Source organism: Chrysochloris asiatica, unplaced genomic scaffold (genome assembly GCF_000296735.1).
Source record: "Chrysochloris asiatica unplaced genomic scaffold, ChrAsi1.0 scaffold00179, whole genome shotgun sequence".
Classification (NCBI taxonomy): Eukaryota; Metazoa; Chordata; class Mammalia; order Afrosoricida; family Chrysochloridae; genus Chrysochloris; species Chrysochloris asiatica.
Window position 1 is genome coordinate 4,104,833 of NW_006408697.1, and position 21,120 is coordinate 4,125,952.

At 40.9% G+C, this 21,120-nt stretch overlaps 1 protein-coding gene across 1 annotated transcript in view; it reads left to right on the forward strand.

Moving 5' to 3' along the window:
* LYST (lysosomal trafficking regulator) overlaps window positions 1-21,120 on the forward strand; it is a 222,988-nt gene that overhangs the window by 65,505 nt on the left and 136,363 nt on the right. Inside the window, exons 18-19 of the mRNA XM_006872009.1 lie at window positions 15,448-15,585; window positions 19,665-19,863. Coding sequence (XP_006872071.1) covers window positions 15,448-15,585; window positions 19,665-19,863 — 337 coding nt within the window. The remainder of the gene's footprint in view (window positions 1-15,447; window positions 15,586-19,664; window positions 19,864-21,120) is intronic.

Below are 21,120 nucleotides of genomic sequence, written 5' to 3' on the forward strand. Positions count from 1 at the left end.
TGGTATCTGGTATTGGTTCTTGCCTGGGTTTTGGTATTTTATAAAGTGTTATTGCAGCTTGGCTATTTGGCAGCAGTTGCTGACTCTTTTCGTGTAATGTAGGGGGACAAAGAGTCCTCCAGTAGCAGAAGGGAGGCTATTTGACAGCCAAACAACACCAGTCGGGTAGAAAACAAAAGCAAAATCAAAATCAACAACAAAAGCAGAGTCCTCCGATAACAGAAGGGAGGTTATGTGATAGCCAAGCAACACCAGTCGGGTAGAAAACAAAACCAAAAGCAAAATAAAAATAAAAGTGATAATGAGAGAAAAACAAAGCAAAACAACAACAACAAGAAACAAAACAGAAAAAAAAGAGAAAAGGATGGGGAAAAAGAACAAAAGAAGTGGGTGAGGGCAGAAGAAAGAGAGGGAAAAAGCATAGCTTAATGTAAGTAAGTCTTTAATGTTCTCCCTCTCTTTCAGTCCCTTCTGAGCTCTTCTCCTTGTTGGTATGCTGTGGAGTTGATTGTGACCCACATTGACCCCGTATAGGGTTTCCAAGGAGCACCTGGTGAGCTCGAACCACAGTCCTTGCAGTTCAAAAGGCTTTGCAGTCAGCCTCAGCAGGACTGCTTTGTTATTGGTAGTAAACAACTACTCAAGGGTGTCTCAATTTGGGCTGGCCTGTGCTCTTGAATAAGGCAGGCTCTAATCACACACAAAAAAAAAGGGCGGGGGAAGGGGCAGAAGAAAGAGAGGAAAAAAGCGTAGCTTAATGTAAGTAAGTCTTTAGTGTCCCAACTCTCTTTCAGTCCTGTCTGAGCTCTTCTCCTTGTTGATATGCTGTGGCTTTGATTGTGACCCACAGCGACCCAGTATAGAGTTTCCAAGGGGCAGCTGGTGAGCTCGAATCACATTCCTTGTAGTTCAAAAGGCTTTTCAGTCTGGCGCATTAACCCACAGAACCACAGCAGGACTGCTTTGTTATTGGTGGCAAACAACTAGTCAAGGGCGTCTCAGCTTGGGCAGGCCTGCACCTTGATGGGCGGGCCTGAGGCTCGGAGGTTGGGCAGAGGGTTGGCCTAGGCTGAAGAAGTGGAGGACGGGGGTAGTGGCTGCAGGCAGATGGCGCGGCTGTGTCTAATGACGTCTACAATGCCTCTCTCTGTCTCCCTGTGCTGTGAGTACCCCAATTTGCCCTATATCCATGCCGACAATGCCCAACGTGGCAATGAGGCCCCCCTGGGATGGAACACGCTAGTTCTTGTGGCCCCGCTTGCTCTCCAGGAACGTCCGCCCTCTGAACGTGTCCGCTCAAGCCCTGCATTCCAAGCTCTGTAATGGGCGGGGCAGTCCCCGGGGTGGGAGCTGAGTGCAGGCGGCTAGAAGCTCAAAATGCTTGTAACTCCTCAGCAGTTTGATTTTTTTAAAAAGCAAGGTCATAATGTTAAAGCCTATTTTTTTTTTTTTTTTTTTTAAAGCCTAATGTTTCATGTTTGCCCAAAGGCTGTCTGTCCACCAGGCGGGGGCCTTCTCTGTGCAATACCACCCCCGTATTCTCTGGAGCCTGCGTACCTGTGCTGCCCATTCAGGGAAGCACCGGAAGTCCCCATACAATTTTATTTTTGTTTCAAAGTAGAAGTTCTTGTCTCTGCTTTTATTTTGCTTCTACTTTGGTCCTTTTGATTATACATTTTTCCTGGAGGTGGGAGCTTTTTCTCCCTACTTTTCCCAAGAAGAGATACAAGCATACCCCATAATATTCCACCATTGAGATAAGAGCCAATAAAAGCTGCTAAACATTACATGAGAAAAGGGAAGCCTATCTCCTGATCACATCCAACTGGAGGCACACAGTAAGCTTAATAACACAACAACAAATATCCATTTAAGCATAAAAACCCCACAAAACTACTGGAAATAACAAACAAAAGATCTCAAACACAACAAATGATCTCAAAACATGCCCCGAAAAAGAAAAGCGTAATTGAGACAAATGCACTGGAGACAGATAAAGGCTCCCCAGAAGAGGAAGAGCAGGTTTTAGGTTTCCTGAGAAAGAATACAAGTGCTCCCAAAAGGGGTGGAGGAAAACAAGGAAGAACTCAGGAAAGTACTAAAAGAGCAAGCAAACAATATTGATACAGTATTGGAAAGTATTCAAATATGGATCTCGTCCAATCAGTCGCCCAGATAGTTGTCTTCCAAATTTCTTGGCAGAGATAAGTGAGTGCCTCCTTTGTGCCGCTTCACTTTCTTGAAAGATTTCAATTTTTATTCCATCAATTCCTGGTGCCTTGTTCTTTGCCAGTTCCTTCAATGCACCTTGGATTTCTTCATTTAGTATCACTGGCTCTTGATCTTATGCTCCCCCTTGAAATGGTTGAACATCAGTCATCTCCTTTTGGTACAGTGACTCTGTGTATTCTTTCCATCTTCTTTTGATGCTTTCTGCATCATTCAATAATTTGACCCAGAGAATCTTTCAGTAATGAAAGTCGATGCTTGAATTTTTTCTTCAGTTCCTCCAGCTTGAGATATGCTGAGTATGTTCTTACTTTTTGGTTTTCTGATTCCAGATTTTTGTACATTTTGTTGTAATATTTGAATTTATCTTTGAAATTTTCTGCCAAGAAATTTGGAAGACAACTGTCTGGGTGGCTAATTGGATGAGATCCATATTTGTGCCCATTCCAAAGAGAGGTGACCCAACAGAATGAGGAATTCATTGGACAATCTCTTTGATATCTCATGCGAGTTAAATTTTACTCAAGGTAATACAGAAACAGCTGCAAGCATACATTAACAGAGAACTTCCAGAGGTTCAAGCCGAATTCAGAAGAGGCCATGGAACAAGGGATATAATTGCTGATGTCTGATGGATCTTGGCTGAAAGCAGAGATATCAGAAAGATGTTTACCTGTACTTTATTGACTACGCAAAGGCTTTCGATTGTGTGGAGCATGACAATCTATGGACAACATTGCAAAGTATGAGTTTTCCAGAAAACTTAATTGTGCTCATGAGGAATCTGTACATGGACCAAGAGGCAGTTGTTTGAACAGAACATGGGAACACTGCATGGTTTAAAATTAAGAAAGGTGTGTGACAAGGTTGTATTCTTTCCCCATACTTATTCAACCTGTATGCTGAGCAAATAATCCAAGAATCTGGGTTATATGAAGGAAAACATGGCATTAGGATTGGAGAAAGACTCATTAACAAGCTGCAATATACAGATGATACAGCCTTGCTTGCTGAAAGTGAAGAGGACTTAAAATACTTACTGGTGAAGATCAAAGAGCATGGATTTTGGTATGGATTGCATCTCATTGTAAAGAAAACAAAAATCCTCACCACTGGACCAATAAACAACATTCTTATCAATGGAGAAAGGATTGAAGTTGTCAAGGAGTTCATTCATCTTGGATCAGCTATCAACACTCATGGAAGCAGCAGTCAAGAATCAAACGATGTATTGCATTAGGCACATCTGCTGCACAAGACCTTTTAAAGTGTTGAAAAGCACAGATGTCAGCTTGAAGACTAAAGTATGCCTGACCCAAGCCATTGTATTTTCAGTAATCTCATATGCTTGCAAAAGTTGGATAGTAAATAAGGAAGACCATAGAAGAATTGATGCTTTTGAGTTATGGTGTTGGAGAGTATTGAAAGTGCCATGGGCTCCCCATAGTAGTGCAGCCAGAGTGCTCTTTGAGGCCAGGATGGCCAATCTTTGTCTCTCATTACTTCAGATACGTTGTCAGGAGAGACCAGTCACTGGGGAAGGATATCTAGGGTGGATGGTTAGAGAAAAAGAGGAAGACCCCCAATGAGATGGATTGGCCAAGTGGCAGCATCAATGGGCTCAAGCATGGTAGCAATAATGAGGTTGCCCACGATCGGGCTGTGTTTCATTCTGCTGTACATAGGGTCGCTATGAGTCGGTACCGACTCAATGGGACCTAACAACAACAACAACAACAACAATAACAATGATATTTGTCCGAGTCCTGGTGTGGCACTGTGGGTTAATGCACTGAACTGCAAAGTTGGTTTAATCTGCAAGGTTGGTGGTTCAAGCTCACCAGCCACTCCTTGGAAACCATATACAGGGTCGCTATGGGTCAGAACCAACTTGACGGCACTTAACAACAACAAAAATGATATTTGTCAGTTTTTTTAACTTTGTAATTTGTACTTTGTTGTAATTTACATTTGCATTTGAATAAGTCCTCACTTTTAGATCTAAGGAAGCATATGTAGTAGTTAAAATATGTACAACATTGCAGGGAGAAACAGCAGGGGAGCACAGGGACAGCTCAAAATGATTCAAGGCAGTATGTTGGTGTTGTCATTGAGTTGGTTCTGACCCACAGCAGCCCTGTATAGGGTTTCCAAGAAGTGGCTGGTGAGCTTGAACCACGGACGTTGCATTTCAGTGACTTTGCAGTCCAGTGACTTTGTAGTCCAGTACATTAACCCATAGTACCACACTAGGACTCCAAAGACAATGTTGTTGTTATGTCCCGTTGAGTCGATTCCGACCCATAGCAACCCTGTATAGGATTCCCAAGGAGCAGCTAGTGAGCTTGAGCCACTGACCTTGCAGTTCAAAAGACTTAGCAGTCTGATGCATTAGCCCACAGTGCCACACCAGGACTCCAGCATAGGTTACAGTAAAAAGTTGCTCGATTGCAGATTGGAAGATTGATCTTGTTGTTAAGCATTGTGGTGTCAGTTCCGACTCATAGTGACCCTGCACACGGTCTCTAAGGCTGTTAATCTTTATGGGTGCAAAACGCCTCATCTGTCTCTTTTGGAACCTCTGGTAGTTTCAGCCTACTGACGTTGAGTGTTGGCAACCTGACTCGTAACCACTAAACTCTTAGCAAAATGTTCATAATTTTACTTATTATTTAAAAATAATTTGCTAAGTTAGGGTTGTGTGATTCATTATTTCTGTTGTTGAATTCAGTGGTGATTCTTAACAATGTTGTTGTTAAATGCCGTGGAGTTGTTTCCAACTCACAGCAACCCTGGGTTTCCAGGGAGCGACGGGTGAGCTTGAACCTCCGATCTTGCGGTTCAAACCAACTTTATAGTTGAGCGCATTAACCCACAATGCTATACCTGGCATACACAATTCTATGAATGTGAAATAGGTTTTCTTACCTAATTATTTTTCAACTAAGTTTCTTGTTGTTTGTTTAACCCCAAAACACAAAGTCACTGTTATCAGGTTGGTCCATGCTAACTCACAGTGCCCCTGTATAGGGTTTCCAAGGCTCTAAATCTTTACAAGGGTAGAAGGCCTCGTCTTTTGTGTGGAGCAGCTGGTGAATTGGAACTACTGACCTTGAGGCTAGCGGTTCATTTTGGGGCTGTGTCATCAGTTTGCACTGAACTTTTTTTCATTTAGGACATCTTATGAAGAGAGTGGACTTAATTCGAGTAGTAGGGTTAAGTCTATTGTGTCCTTGGTATTTTGATTGTTCATTTATGTCTGATAGTGACAGGAGAAATAGTAAGAACTGTAACCCAAGCCAGTCCATTTTGTTCTTTTGTTAACAGCTTTGTTGATGGCCAGTTGGGGTAAAGAAATGAGGTGAAGATTACCTTTCAATATTAGTTACCTATATCAGACCTTCCCCCAACCTATAATTTTGGATAATTTAAGATTGATTCAATATTGAAGAAGCATTTTAAGGTACCTTTAAATGATGCTAACTAACTATTCTTTAAAAATGCAAACTTGGTAATTATGCAGATAATTATATTATTTGGCCTTAAAAGTAAAGCAGTCCGAAAAATGCAGAATTTTCACAACGTCACCCACTTGTTTTCAAGTGTGGTATTGTGGGTTAGTGTGCCAGACTGCAAAGCCGTTTGAACTGCAAGGTCAGCAGTTCAAGCTCACCAGCTGCTCCTTGGAAACCCTATACAGGGTTGCTATGGGTCAGAACTGACTTGACGGCGCTTCACAACAACATAATTTGTTCTAAAATTCTTTGACTAAATTCTGCATGCACAAATTGACATTGATGTTTATACATTTTAATAAAGCTCTTTAAACACATATTATTTGAAAACAATTATATTGATATTGGATTGTGTGCTTCTCTATATTGACTCAGTTCCTCAAGATTAACTCACTTTGTGAAAATACATTTAGTGTCAAAGGAGATTCATTTATTAGAGCTCCCAATATAATATTGCATTCACATTCAATATTTAGAAATGACCTATTAACAACAAAAGTAAGTTTTAAGATTTTCTTTTTTTTAAAGTGTTTTATTGTGACTTACTTATGTGATAGTTTACGTGGGAGAACATTAGTTTCAGATTCATCCTGTCGTATATCATTTCGTTGCCATGGTTACAATCCACTCCATGCATCATCAACCAAACACAGGGTATATACTTTGCAAGCGTGCCCCCTGTCGTCAGCACACAGCCCCTCTACCTCTGTGGGTCTACAGTCCCCAGCTGCTCCATCTCTCCACATCATCGTCTCTGCCTCCATCTTTGGCATCACTGCTTCTCTAGGTAGGGTCCCGTCCTCCACTCTTCTTCCTTTATGGTCCCAGGGACCTCTGCAAACTTAATCACTTCCCTCCTTTTGCCACAAAACGTCTATGTTTACATTTCCAACCCTTACAATCAGTCCTGATAAAAATTATTCACTGTTGTATCTCAAGAGACCTATCCACATATCTTTTCAACAGCCTCTCCTAGACAGATTGGATATCACTCACTGGAGATTCTATCTTGCTCCGTACCCTCTGGATCTAGGTTCCCTCTTGAAAGCTTGTAAGCCAGTCATTTTTTGCCTCTGTAGCTCCACTCCCCCATTCTAGGTAGCCAATGTCCAAGTTGCCCATCTCTGTCCACTCAGTGTATGAAGGGGGTAAGAATAATACTGCTGTGAAGATTTGTTCCCTCTTTTGAGTGTTGTATCCATAAGTGCAGGTCAAGTTCATCAAATTGTATCAGATTATTCTGTTTTTCCTCTTCTTTCTTCTTCTAGTTGAGCTCTGATCATCCAGTCATTGGGTATTATCTGCAAGTATGGGTGTCCCTTATGCATGTGCCCTCTCTTCTTATCAGCTGGACGCTTCACTCTCCACTCTAGTCCTCTGTGGCTATGTCACTGACTCCGGGTCCAAGAGTCCCCAGGTCTTGCCACACTGCTGGCCAACAAGGTCTCCACCCGGGTTCAGAGGAGTCTATTGAGTGTTGTAGTGTTTAGCGGCTCGCAGCTTCATTGCTGTTTTTCCCTCACTTCCCCTTATTGGTGATGCATGTGTTCACCAATCAGAGCATGTATTCCCATTGAGTCTTAATCTTAGAAGGAGGTTTGCCCTGAGGGGACCCGACCACTTGCCTTGATGTCTCCTGGGTGAGCCACTTGTTTGTTCTTCTAGTAATCAGTCGGTCTGCTTATATTGTTTTGTATTTTTCCTGTCAGTCTTTCTTTCAAGAAGTATCTTATGTTCTTCTAGCTGCTCCAGGCTGATTTGCTTGTCCTTTCAAGTGGAAATTTCCCACCTCAGAAGATTCTGGTTGCTGTTCAGGATTCCACCTATGGTCTTATGTAATGCAGAGGCTCCACAGGAAGCCTCCTTCACTGGGCACGTTGTAGCCCCATTTTAGGTATTCCAATCAGTTATAGGCAGAAGACGGACTTACAAGCTTTCAATGGCGATATATGTGGCTATTCCTTTCCCTCCCCATCAAGTGACTATTTTATAATGTTATGCCAGGGAAACAAAGATTCAAAAGACAGCCAAACATCTTAACATTATTTTCCCCCGTTTCCCCATTCCAACCATGTCTCAATCCCTGTATCCCAGAGCCCTGTTATTCCAAGGTTGTGCATACAGCATTATTTACCTGTGTCCCACTTCAGCATCACATTCATCCTATCGTATTTCATTTCATTGCAATGATTACAGTCACCTCCATGCATCATCAGATAACCAAAGGATACACCCCACAGGCCCGCCACCCTGACTGTCAGTAAATGGCTCCTTTCCCTCCCTGAGCCCTATGTCCCCAGCCACTCCATCTGCCCACGTCATCATCTCTGTCTCCATGCCTGACTTCACTGCCTCTCTGGGTAAGGTCACACTTTCGATTCTTCTCACTCGATGGTCCCAGGGACCTGCGCTCCTGGGCTGCAAAGTCAATCACTCGCCTTCTTTTGCCAAAAAAAAAAAAAAATCTGCCTCTACATTTCCGATCCTCACAGTAAGTCCTGATGGCAGTTAACTCACTATTGTGCCACAAGAGTCTTATCCCCATGTCCTTTCGTCAGCCCCGCCCCAACAGCTTGGAAATCATTCAGTGGTGGTTCTGCCTACCACTGCCCCGACTGGAAGACTGGAACTAGGCTCCCTGTTGAAAGCTTGTAAACCAGTCACCTCTTGCCTTTATAGCTCTTTTCCCCATTTTGGGTCTGGGCAATTTCTAGCCCCCTTTAAGGTATTCTACTCAGTTATAGGCTGCAGATAGGCTTACATGTTTTCTATTGTGATGTTTCTGGCTATTCTCCCCAGCCCCCCAAGTGTCTATTCATAATGGTAGGCAAGCGAAAGATTCAAAAGACAGCCAGGCATCCTCTTTTACCCTTTCAAACCATGCCTAAATCCCTGTATCCCAAAGCCCGGTTATTCCAAGGTTGTGCATACATTATCATTTACCTGTGTCCCACCTATGCTATGTGAGCCTGCCTAGCTCTTCTCCCATCCGCCTTGTTCTTCTTTTCCCCTTTGCCAGTTGTTCCCCCCCCATCCCCAGCACCCAGGCTCTCCTGTGTCTATCCCCTACCCTGTGCTCTATCTTCCCCTCCCTCCCTCCCCTCTCATCCCACACATCCCAGTGATCAGCAAGTATATATATATAGTTTTTAATTTTTTTGTGTTTTTTTCCCCCTTTTTCAGTGGGTTCTTTTTCTTAGTCTTTTACAATAATGGTCTTATGCAGTATTTCTCCTTTTGTGACTAATTTCACTCAACATAATGTCTTCAAGGTTTATCCATGTTCTGTGGTGGCTTACAGCTTCCTTATTGTTCTTCAAGGTAGCATAACATTCTATTATGTATGTACCAAATTTTGTTTATTCATCTTCAATTGATGGGCATTTAGGCTGTCTCCATCTTTTTGCTATTATAAATAGTGCTGCTATGAACATTGGTGTGTGTATACCTGCTTGTGTTGTGGCTCGTATTTCTTGTGGCTAAATACCAAGTAGAGGAATTGCTGGATCATAAGGTATCTCTATTTCCAACCTACTGAGGAAGCTCCATATTGCTTTCCAGAGTGGTTGGACCATTTTACAGTCCCACCAACAATGTAGGAGGGTTGCAGTCTTTCAGCATCCTCACCAGCATTTATAATCCTTTGCTTTTTTGATCTTTGCTGTTATTGCTGGTGTGAGATATCTCAGTGCTGTTTTGATTTGCATCTCTCTGATGGTTAGTGATCGTGAACATTTCTTCATATGTTTGTTGGCTGCCTGGATATCCTCCTTGGTGAAGTGTCTGTTCATGTCCTGTGCCCATTTTTTATTGGGTAATTTGTCTTTTTCTTGTAGTGGTGTTGTAGTTTCCTATATATTTTAGAAAGGAGTGTCTTAGCTGATGTGTCGTTGCAAAAGATTTTTTCCCATTCTGTGGGTTCCCTTTTTACTCTTTTGGTGATGTCATTTGATGTACATAAGTTTTTAGTTTTTAGTATGTCCCACTCTTCTTTTGTATGTGTAGTTTTCAAAATGTTTGGTAGTCTGTATATGCCTGAATTAGAGCCCTCACATTTGTCCCTATTTTTTCATTGATGACCTTCATAATTTACATTTACATCTTTGATCCATGCTAAGTTCGTTTTTGTATAGGGTGTGAGGTAAAGGTTTTATTCTTTTGCATATTGCTTTCCAGTTCTGCCAGCACCATTTGTTAAAGAGACTATCTCCTCCCCATGCTATATGCTTAGGCACTTTGTTGAAAATCAGTTGGCTGTATGTGGATGGGTTAATTTCTGGATTCTCGATTCTGTTCCATTGATCAATGTATTTTTCATTGTACCAGTACCAGTAGGAAATTTTGAAATCAGGGAGTGAGAGACTCCAACCTTGTTCTTCTTCTTAAGCATTTCTTTACTTATCCTGGGTCTCTTTCCTTTCCATATAAAGTTTTTAATTGCCTTTTCGATATCTTTGAAGAATGTTGTTGGAATCTGCATTGGGATTGCATTATATGTGTAAATTGCTTTGGGCAGTACTGACATTTTCACGATGTTGAGTCTTCCTGTCCTGGAACATGGTATGTACTTCCATTTCTGTAGATCTCTTTTGGTTTCTTGTAGTACTATTTTGTAGTTTTCTTTGTGTAAGTGTTTTGTTTCTCTGTTTACGTTTATTCTTAAATATTTCATTCTTTGGGTGGCTATTGTAAATGGAATTGGTTGCCTAATGTCCTATTCAGTGATATCATTGTTGCTACGGAGGAATCCAACTGATTTTTGTATGTTGATCTTATACCCTGTCACTTTGCTAAATCTTCCAAAGAGGTCTAGTAGGTTTTTACTGAGTCTTTATGGTTTTCTATCATATTGTCTGCAAATAGAAAGAGTTTTACTTCCTCTTTGCCTATTTCGATGCTTTAATTTCTGCAAATAGAAAGAGTTTTACTTCCTCTTTGCCTATTGTCTGCAAATAGAAAGAGTTTTACTTCCTCTTTGCCTATTTCGATGCTTTAATTTCTCTATCATGCTGTATAGCTCTGGCTAAAACCTCCAGCACAATATTGAATAGGAGTGGTGATAGAGGGCATCCTTGTCTGGTTCCTGTTGGTAGAGGGAATGTTTCAGTTTCTTTCCATTGAGAGTGATGTAGGCTTTTGGTTTTATATATATGCTCTTGATTATGTTGAGGAATTTCCCTTCAATTCTTACCTTGTTGAGTGTTTTTATTAGGAATGGACGTTAGATTTTGTCAAATGCCTGCTCTGCATTAGTTGATATAATCATGTGGTTCTTTTCCTTTTTCTTTTTTATATGGTGGATTATGTTGATTGTTTTTCTAATATTGAACCATCCTTGCATCCCTTTTATGAAACCCACTTGATCGTGTTGTATTATTTTTTTTTTTTTGATGTGCTGTTGGAATCTGTTGGCTAGGATTTTGTTGAGTATTTTTGTGTCTATGTTCATGAGGGATATTGGTCTATAGTTTTCTTTCCCAGTGATGCTCTTCCCTGGTTTTGGTGTGTGGGTTATGCTTGCTTCATAAAAAGTATTAGGGAGTTTTCCATCGTTTTCTATATTCTGGAAGAATTTGAGTAGAATTGGTGACAGTTCTTCCCTGAATGCTTGGTGGAACTCACTTGTGAGTTCCTGGACTTGGACTTCTTTTGGTTGGGAGTTTTTTGATGACCTGATCAATTTCTTCTTTTTTTTTTTTATGGGTTTGTTCAATCTTTCTACTTCACTCTGAGAAAGTTTAGGTAGGTCATTTTTTTCTAGAAGTATATCCATCTCTTCTAAGTGTTTGAATTTGTTGGAGTACAACTCTTCATAGTATTCTGTTTTATTGTCCTTTTGGTTTTGTTTGGTTCCGTTGTGACATTGCCCTTGTTATTTCTAATGCTAGTTATTTGTGTCCTCTCCCTCTTTTCTTTGGTTAGTTTTGCCAATGGTTTCTCAATTTCATTAATCCTTTCAAAGAACCAACTTCTTGTCCTGTTGATTCTTTCTATAGTTTTTCTGTTTTTCATCTTCATTCATTTCTGCTCTGCTCTTTATTATTTCCTTTCTTTTGGTGACTGTAGGTTCCCTCTGCTGGTCTGCTTCTAATTGTCGGAGATGCTATGTTAATGTGTTAATTTTGGTTCTTATCTCTTTTTGGATGTGTGCACTTATTGCAAAAAATGTCCTCTCAGCACTGCTTTCGCCGTGTCCCAAAAGATTTGGTATGTTGTGTTTTCATTGTCATTTTTTTCTAGGAACTTTGTGAATTCACATTTAATTTCTTCTTTTACCCAGTCACTTTTCAGCAGGGTGTTGTTCAGTTTCCATGTATTCGACTCTATTTCTTTGGTCTTATTGTTGATTTCTAGTTTTATAACATTGTGGTCTGAAAAGATGCTCTGTAGAATTTTGATGTTTGTAAATTAATGGAGGCTTGCTTGTGACATAACACATGGTCAATTCTGGAAAATGTTCCATGTACACTGAAGAAGAATGTATATTGTACTGTTGTTGGATTGAATGCTCTGTGTACATCTTTGATGTCAAGTTGGTTGATTGTGTTTAGTTCCTCTGTAACTTTGTCGTGTTTCTTTCTGGTTGTTCTGTCCTTTCTCGAAAGTGGCATATTAAAATCTACCACTGTAATTGTAGATTTATTTATTTATTTCTTCAATTCTAGTAAGGCTTGCTTCATGTATCTTGATGCCCTTTCATTGGGATCATAGATATTGATTATGGTTATCTTGTCTTGTTCAATTGACCCTTTGACCATGAGATAGTGTCCTTCTTTGTCTCTCATGCTGGTTTTTGTCTTAAAGTTTTCTTTGTCAGAGATTAGTATTGTCACTCCTGCATGTTTATTGTTGCAGTTAGCTTGGTATATTTTTTTCCATCCTTTAACTTTCAGTCTGTTTTTGTCTTTGTGTGTAAGGTGTGTCTCTTGCAGGCAGCATATTGAAGTGTCTTGTTTTCTTATCCATTCTGCCACTCTCTGTCTCTTCACTTCTGCATTCAATCTATTGACATGCAATGTAATTATCGATAGGTATGAATTAATTGCTGCCATTATGTTAACTTTTTTGGTAGTGCTGCTCGTTCTTTTGTTCTGCATGCCTTCTTGTGTTGGGTTTGTGTTTTTTGTACTATTTCTTGTCGGTTTCTTAGTTTTCATGTTTGCTTGTTCTGCTTGGAAGTTCATTTTCATGGTACGTTGTGAAGTATTAACTTTCTTTGGGGTGACCTTGTAGTCTGCTAACTCTTCTCTCTGTTTAAGAGAATCTATTGTATCCTGTAATCTACCCAACTTCCTCACCACCTGGATCTCTGTCATTGATATAATTTTGACCTTCAGTTGACCTCCCAGCGCCTCTGAATTTGTTGTTGTAGCCTTATTCTGTTTTGGACTCTGTCTGTTGACTGAGTTCCAGGTGGTGTTTCCATGCCTGCCAATCTCTGGTTGTTGTCTGTTCTTGTTGGTTTTCAGTCCACAGAACTCCCATTAGGATGTTTTGAAGTGCTGGGTTGGTTTTGATAAAATCTCTCAGTTTCTATTTGTTGTGGAATGTTTTGATTGCACCTTCATATTTGATTAATAGTTTTGCTGGATAGACAGTTCTTGGTTGGCAGTTTTTTTCTTGTAGGATTTTGTATATGTCTACCCATTGCCTTCCTGCCTGCATGGTTAGTTCTGAATAGTCAGAACGTAATCTAATTTGCTTGCCTTTATAAGTGACACTTCTCTTCTCCCTGGCTGCTTTTAGAATTCTCTCCTTGCTTTTGATTTTGGAGAGCTTGATTATTATATGTCTTGGTGACTTTCTTTTGGGGTCTGTCCTTCCTGGGTATGTTCAGCTTCTTGAATGTTTATCATCTCATCTTTCAAGATGTTAGGGAAAATTTCTCCCAGAAGCTCTTCAGCTATCTCCTCTGTGGACTTCTCTGATTTTTCCTGTTCCCGAATGCCAATAATTCTTAAGTTGTTCCTCTTCATGTTATCCAGCATGAATCTTAACTCTCCTCAGATTTTTTGTTCTTTTTTTCAGCTTGCTTTTCTGTCTTAGCAATATTGAGAGATTTGTCTTTCAGCTTGTTAGTTCTGGATTCCATCTTTTCTGTTCTGCTCCTTTCCCCTTTCAGTGTATTGTCCATTTCTGATAATTTATTATTAATCATCTGAACCTCTTTTTGCAGGGTTTGAATTGTTTCCAATGCTGTATCAATATTTTTTTATTGCTCTTAGTGTACGTTCCTGAGTTCTTCCTTGTTTTCCTCCACCCTGTTTTAGAGCATTTGGATTTGTTTCCATATCATTCTTCTGAGTTCTTTCTCAAAGGCATATCCAAATCCTGTTCTTCCTCTTCTAGAAAGCCTTTGTCTGTCTCCAGCTCATTTCCCTTATCTACTCTCTTCTGTTTTTGTACATGTTTTGATATCTTTGGTTGTTTTTTGTTCATTATTTCCAATAGTTATGTGGATATTTTTTGTTTTGTTATTAAGCTTACTGGGTATCTCCTGGTGGATATGATCAGGAGATAGGCTTCCCTTTTCACATGTAATGCTTAGTGACTGTTATTGGCTCTTGTCTTAATGGTGGAATATTATGGGGTATGCTTGTAGCTTGGCTATATGGCCACGATTGCTGTCACTTCTTGGGTAACGTAGGGAGAAAAAGCTCCCACCTCCAGGAAAAATGTGTGATCAAATGGTCCAAAAGTAGAAGCAATCTAAAAGCAGAGACAAGAACCTCCCTGCTTTAGCACGGGTGCCCTTTGCTGGTCTGGCTGTAGTCCGGCCCTCTGACTTCCTCCTGGGATGGCCGCAGAGGAAGTCCCGTGGGATGGGGCTCTTTCTCTCTCTGTTGTGGGAAAGCTGTGGTCTCAACACTGGGTCTTTTAGGGGGTGCGCTCCTACCCACCTGTAGGCATCTGCTCTGGGCAAAAAGGGCATGACAGGGAAGGGGTGGAAAAAAAAATTGTAAAATGTCTCCACGCTTCCTTTTGCAAATATCGTTTCCCTGCTTTTAGCGCTGGTGCCCTTTGCTGGTCTGGTTGTAGTTCTACCCTCTGACTTCCTTCTGGGTGGGATGGCCACAGAGGGAGTCCCATGAGGTGGGGCTCTTTCTATGACGTGGGGAATGTGTGGTCATCACTGGACCTTTTTTAGGGTGTGCACACTTACCTGCCTGAAGGTATTTCAGGCTGGGCAAAGAGGGCACGGCAGTGAAGGGGATGGAAAAAAACGTAAAATGCCTCCACGGCTCCTTTCACAGCTGTTGCTTCCTTGCTTTTAGTGCTGGTGCCCTTTGTCCGTCTGGCTGTAGTCCTGCCCTCTGACTTCCTCCTGGTGGGATGACTGCACAGGGAGTTCCGTGCTGATTTTCAAAAGGCAGTGTTTTTCTTAATACTGTGATTTTTCTGCTTGCGGTTTTGTGAAACTGATGCTCAGACCTTTATGGCAGATCCAAAGCTCTGGTGAAGATTTCGTGAGAGCCACATGCCTGGGATTTCAGCCGCTCCCCTACAGAGCCTATCTGAATTTGCTCTGCTGCCACCGCCAACCGGAAAACCAAACTGTCAAGATTTACTTTTTTTTTTTTTTAAATCATCTTTGACACTGAACTTATGCATAATATTAGACTGGTAAATTACATGTCTTCTAAAAAGATGTAGCATGTCTTTCCGTAGCTGTGTGCTAATTGGTTTTTGTTTATATTTTCAGGAAGGTGTTTGGGAAACCCTGCTAGCAGCTCTAGAAATCCTCATCAGAGCAGATCACCACCAGCAGATGTTTAATATTAAGCAGTTACTGAAAGCTCGAGTGGTTCATCACTTCCTACTGACTTGTCAGGTTTTGCAGGTACTTTTACAAATAGTTTTTGCAATTGTTGCTGTTTAATAACACTATAGACATCCAGGGAGTCTCTGGGTGGCACAAACAATGAAGTGCTCAGCTGCTAAGTGAAAGGTTGGAGGTTCATATCTTCCCAGAGGCACCTAAGAGGTAAAGCCTGCTAATCTACTTCCATGAAATCAGCCTTTGGGGAGCCTCTGGAACACAGTTCTGCTCTGACACACATGGGCCTGCCATGAGTCAGGACAGACTTGATAACATCTGTTGTTGTTGTTTCTATGTACATCTGGTTTTTGTGGAACTTGTAGCGGGATCTTTTTCTCTTCTCCATACTTCCCTACTCTCTGGAATCCTTTCTTTCAACAAATAAACATAGGAGTTTTCCAGTCATGGCTTTTATAGTTTGAGCTTCACATTATCATTGTTCACAACTCACCGAAAATAAAACTACTAAGTTTCTGAGGTGTTTCTTTATGTTGGGATAGAATAATTTGTGTTGTCTTGAACATCAACAATAGTGAAATTTTAACTTGCACCATATTCCTTAACTAAGACGTTATAAGTGTTCATTACTGAAGATCTGTGTGCTAAAATTAGCATCTTGAAAATGAATTCTCTCATTTACCCAAAATATTAAAAAGTGGTACTCACTTCCGCTGCATTGTAGTGTGCTGTGGTCTTGCTTCTAGTTTAATCTTCTCTCTGCCTTTATGTTGTTGTTGTTGTTAAGTGCCCTCGATTCAGTTCCGACCCATAGCGACCCTGTATAGAGTTTCTGAGGAGCAGCAGGTGAGCTTGAACCACCGACCTTGCAGCTCAAATGGCTTTAACCCACAGCACATTACCCCACAGCGCCACACCAGGACTCTGCTTGCCATACCAGTGGCTTCTCATTATTGTTGTTTGGTGCTTCCAAATCAGTTCTAACTCATAGTGACCTTGTATAGGGTTTCCGAGGAGCTACTGGTGGGTTTGAACCACCGACTTTGTGGTTCGCTGTCCAGTGTTGATCTTACAATGCCACACCAGGAGTCTTGGGCTTACATCGAAAATCTGCGAGAAGATACGTAAGGCGACTTCTGTGGTCTGACTACGACACCAGCCTCAGTTTCTGTCACTTCAGCATGCCTGGACTTTCTTTCATGCCCTTAAACAAGTTTGGGGGCTTAGAAAGTTATTGTTCCTGTTCTTGTCATCTGGCCAACTCCTACTTATCCTTCATATCTCAACTTAAAACTGCTTGAGAAAAACTGTCTCTGCTCTTTACTACTGATTTGGCCCTTTCTCCTTTATAAAGTTGGATTCTCACTTTGTATACATAACAATTTGTTAGTCGTATGTTGTTTTTAAGATTTTGGTTTATTTCCTTGGCACTGTCAGCTCCCATGTGCAGGGATATTGTTTTTTGTTGATGATCCTACTGTAACCCTAGTGTCTTCTTGTTGTTATTATTAAGTGCTGTTGAGTCCGTTCTGACCCTAGCAGTCCCGTAGCTTCTATGGGTACACATTCAAAACCCAACCAAACCCATTGCCATCGAGTTCATTGCAGCCTATAGGACAGACTACAAGTGCCCCTTTGGGTTTCCAAGACTGAATAGTTATGCAAGCAGATTACTGCAGAGTTCTCCCACAGAGCTGCTGGTAAATTCCAACTGCTGACCTTGTGGTTAGCACCACCAGGGCTCCTTAGTAGCATATGTGAGCACACAATAAATAATCATCAAATTCACATGTTATCTCATGAACCAAGGTGATCAAAGTAACAGTATAAAATGGGGAGTATATATGAAAGAAATTATATAGACAGGGTTAATAGGATTTGATTTTGTTTAAATAAGACCTGAAGGAGACTCAAATATAACATAAAATTTGGAACTACCAGCTGTTCAGTGGGAGAAAGATGAGGCATTCTGCTTCCATAAAGAAAACCCTGTACAGGGTCTCTATGAGTCGGAACCAACTCCACAGCATACCGCCAGCCACCACCAGGCAGCTTGTATGGAAGGCCTTTGGAGGCAACAAGTATAAATGATGATTGAAAAGTTCAGCAGCAAGAGGAAAGAGAAACAGAATGTTAATAAAAGGCTCTTCATCGATTTAGATGAGGAGATTTTTTATTTCAATGATACCAGTGACTATACAGTGCTAGTAGAGATGTCAAGATAGAAGAGATCTGGGCTAGGGTAGATTTGTTGTTGTTCAGTGCCACGGAGTCAGTTCCAACCCAGAACGACCCTGTATAGGGTTTCCTAGGAGCAACTGGTGAGCTTGAACCACCGAGTTTGTGATTCTAACCAAGCTTGCAATTGGGCCAGAACATTTAAGAAGGTGCAATGAGTGTGATCTAGAAGGAAAGACTGAGGCTTGTAGCAGAAATAGCAATTTGAAGTCAAGAGATCTGTGTTCTTGGTTTGGCTCGGCCACTTGATAGCGGTGAATCTTGTGTTTTCTTCAGTAGAATTGGTGTGGTCATCTTAAATATGAGGTGGTCAGACTACATAGTGTCAACATTAACATCTAGACTTTCTGTTCTGTGATTCAGCAGTGCACAAGAGTGGTGCTTGAGACAAGTCATACATTAGGACATAGAAAGAGGGAAAATGAAGACATTTACCTCTTAGTCTTCTTGATTTACAGGCCACTGGGGAGGTAGAATTGGAGGGTATAAATAGTTTATTTATATCTGTCTTCAATGTTAGTATTACAGGCAGTAGATGAGGAGATAGAAAGAGTCCAAAGGCCTGATTGTGAGTTCTAGCTATATTTGTGTGGTTTAAACTAGTAATTTGAACACTTTGACTGTTTACATTCTGTAAATATAAGAGTCCTATTTAACCAGTTTTATCTATCAGAAAAGTTTCCTTCTGCTTTTACAGTAGTAGCTGTAGCAATAGTTGTTGTCGTCATAGAAATAGTAGTAGTAATAGTAGTGGTAGAATTAATGGTACTAGTAATAATAAGAGGCAGCATTGATATGAAGTTTAATATTGGTGAGGAATTATTGTAAGAGCTTTTATGGATTACGAGCCACAAGGTCAGCAGTTCAAACCCACCAGCTGCTCCTCAGAAACCCTATACACCGTCACTATGAGCTGGAACCATCTTAACAGCACTGAACAACAATAGCAATTACAAGAGTTTATGCTAATTCATTTAATCCTTACACTAACCTTTGAAGTGGTGATGTGCCGAGGAATCCGGTTCTGACTCATAGCGACCTTGTATAGGATTTGCGAGCCTGCAGATCTTTCTCCCATAAAACCACTGGTAGTTTCACACTGCTGACCTTGAGGTTAGCAGCCCGACTTATAAACCACTACGCTACCAGAGCTCCTTAACCTACAATTATTCCATATTATAGAGAACTTGCTGCATAGTGATGGTAACTAACATACTGTGGCCACACAGCTAATTGGGGAGGCAGAATTCAAACCTGGGTGTTTGGCTTCTGAGTCCAAGCTCATAAGTGCTAAAATACGTCTTTGACTCAGTTCCCTGAAACACCACTGCCGAAGAGGCAATTCCAGCTCACAGTGACCCTCAAGGTCAAAGTAGAACTGCCTTGTGGTTTCCCAGGGATGGGCTGTCACACCTTATACTATGGAGAAGTTGATGCTTTCGAACCACTGACCTTTCGGTTAGCAGCCAGGTGCTTTAACCACTGTACCACCAGGGCTCCTTTTTAACTAAGATAAATGGGCTAAACTTACCTTGCCATCTATGTTGATTAATCATAATGGTAAGATGAGGCCTGGTGTTTTGCTGTAAGATAAGCATTGGACTGCTCTACTGATAAGGTCAGCAGTTCAAAACCACCTAGCTGTTCCTCGGGAACCTATACAAGGTAGCTGTAACTTAAAACTGGCTCAGTGGCACTTTAACAGCATCAATAGAACAGTAAGATTTCCTGCATTGAGAAATAGCGAGTCAATTTAATGGCACATACTTTTGACTAGAGTAATAAATAGACCCAAATCTATCTTAAAAAGAATATCTACTTAGTTGAAAAATGTTGGTTAAATTGATAGTTCTCTTTAACTCTAAAGAGAGTTTGATTTCTTTTTTTTTTTTTTTTTTTTCCAGGAACACAAAGAGGGGCAGTTTACATCCATGCCCCGAGAGGTTTGTAGATCATTTGTGAAAATTATAGCAGAAGTCCTTGGATCTCCCCCTGATTTGGAATTATTGACAGTTATCTTCAATTTCCTTTTAGCAGTTCACCCTCCTACTAACACTTACGTTTGTCACAACCCCACAAACTTCTACTTCTCTTTGCATATAGGTAGGTAAAACCATTTTTGTTAGATCTTACATGTCTCTACTATTTTTTTCTTCCCACTTGTTTGGTATTCATTGAATGTATTAGAAATTATCCCAACCAAGTACTGGGATTGGGACAGGGTGATATTATGTGCCATCAAGTTGGTTCCAACGCACAGTGACCCTGTATACAGTTTCGTGGGCTTTTCAATCTTTGCAGGAGCAAAAAGGCTCGTGGTTCCTCTGCTGACTGGCTGGTGGCTCTTGTCACTTTTGTGGTTCACAGTTCAATATTTGTTGTATGGGGCAGGGGGAGAGTGGTGGTGGTTGTATGCAAGGAAGTCATGGTAGAATCTTATAAAATGAAGCAGATACGGTCTCTGCCCTTAAAGAGCTTAAATTCCAAGAGGAGACATATATTCAAATAACTACAGCAAGAAATAATATTTGGTAAGTACCTAATAGATAAAAGCAAGACCCAGTTACATTTCAGAGGGTGAAGGCTTCATCAGGCAACTGTGGAGAGAGCTTTAATCGGTTACGTGTTATTTGATCTGGGCATTGAAGAATTTAGGTAGAATCTGGGTCTGTAATATAAAGAATTAGCATTCCATATGAAGAGAATGACTTAACGGGAAGAACAACATGTGAGTAGAATCAGAGAGTGATGTATTTTACCTAAGTATTGACCTGTGGACTCCTAGTGTGGCTCCATAGGATAAACACTGGGCTGCTAACCACAAGGTCAGTGGTTCAAATCTACCACCTGCTTCTTGGAAACCTTACAGAGGGCCGCTATGAGTTGGAACAGACTCCACAGCACTTAACAACCACAATAGCCTGGGTTATCTACAAAGGTGTAGTAAGAAAGAATGCCATGAATTAGTTTACAACCATCATTTATTTATGTTTTCACTAAGCTCATTTTAAATAGATCCTTGAATGTAAGGCCAAAAAAATCATACATTCTGTCCGGGCTCATTAAAGGATTTTGTTTTGTCCTTGTTGTTGAGTGATGGCATCTTTTATAAGGAAACTATTGCAGTAGGATTCAGTAAGATTAACTAGGGGCAGTAAGACCTTTTATGGTAGCCAGTGAGAGATAGGATGGGAGAAAGATGAGACTCCCTGCTCCTATAAACGTTTACAGCCTCAGAAACCCTACGGAGAGGGTCACAATGAGTTGGAACCGACTTGAGGGCATGTAGCAGCAGCAAGAGATATGAAATGATAGAATCTGGGTGTAGTAATAGTACAATTGGGAAGGAGTGGTAAATAT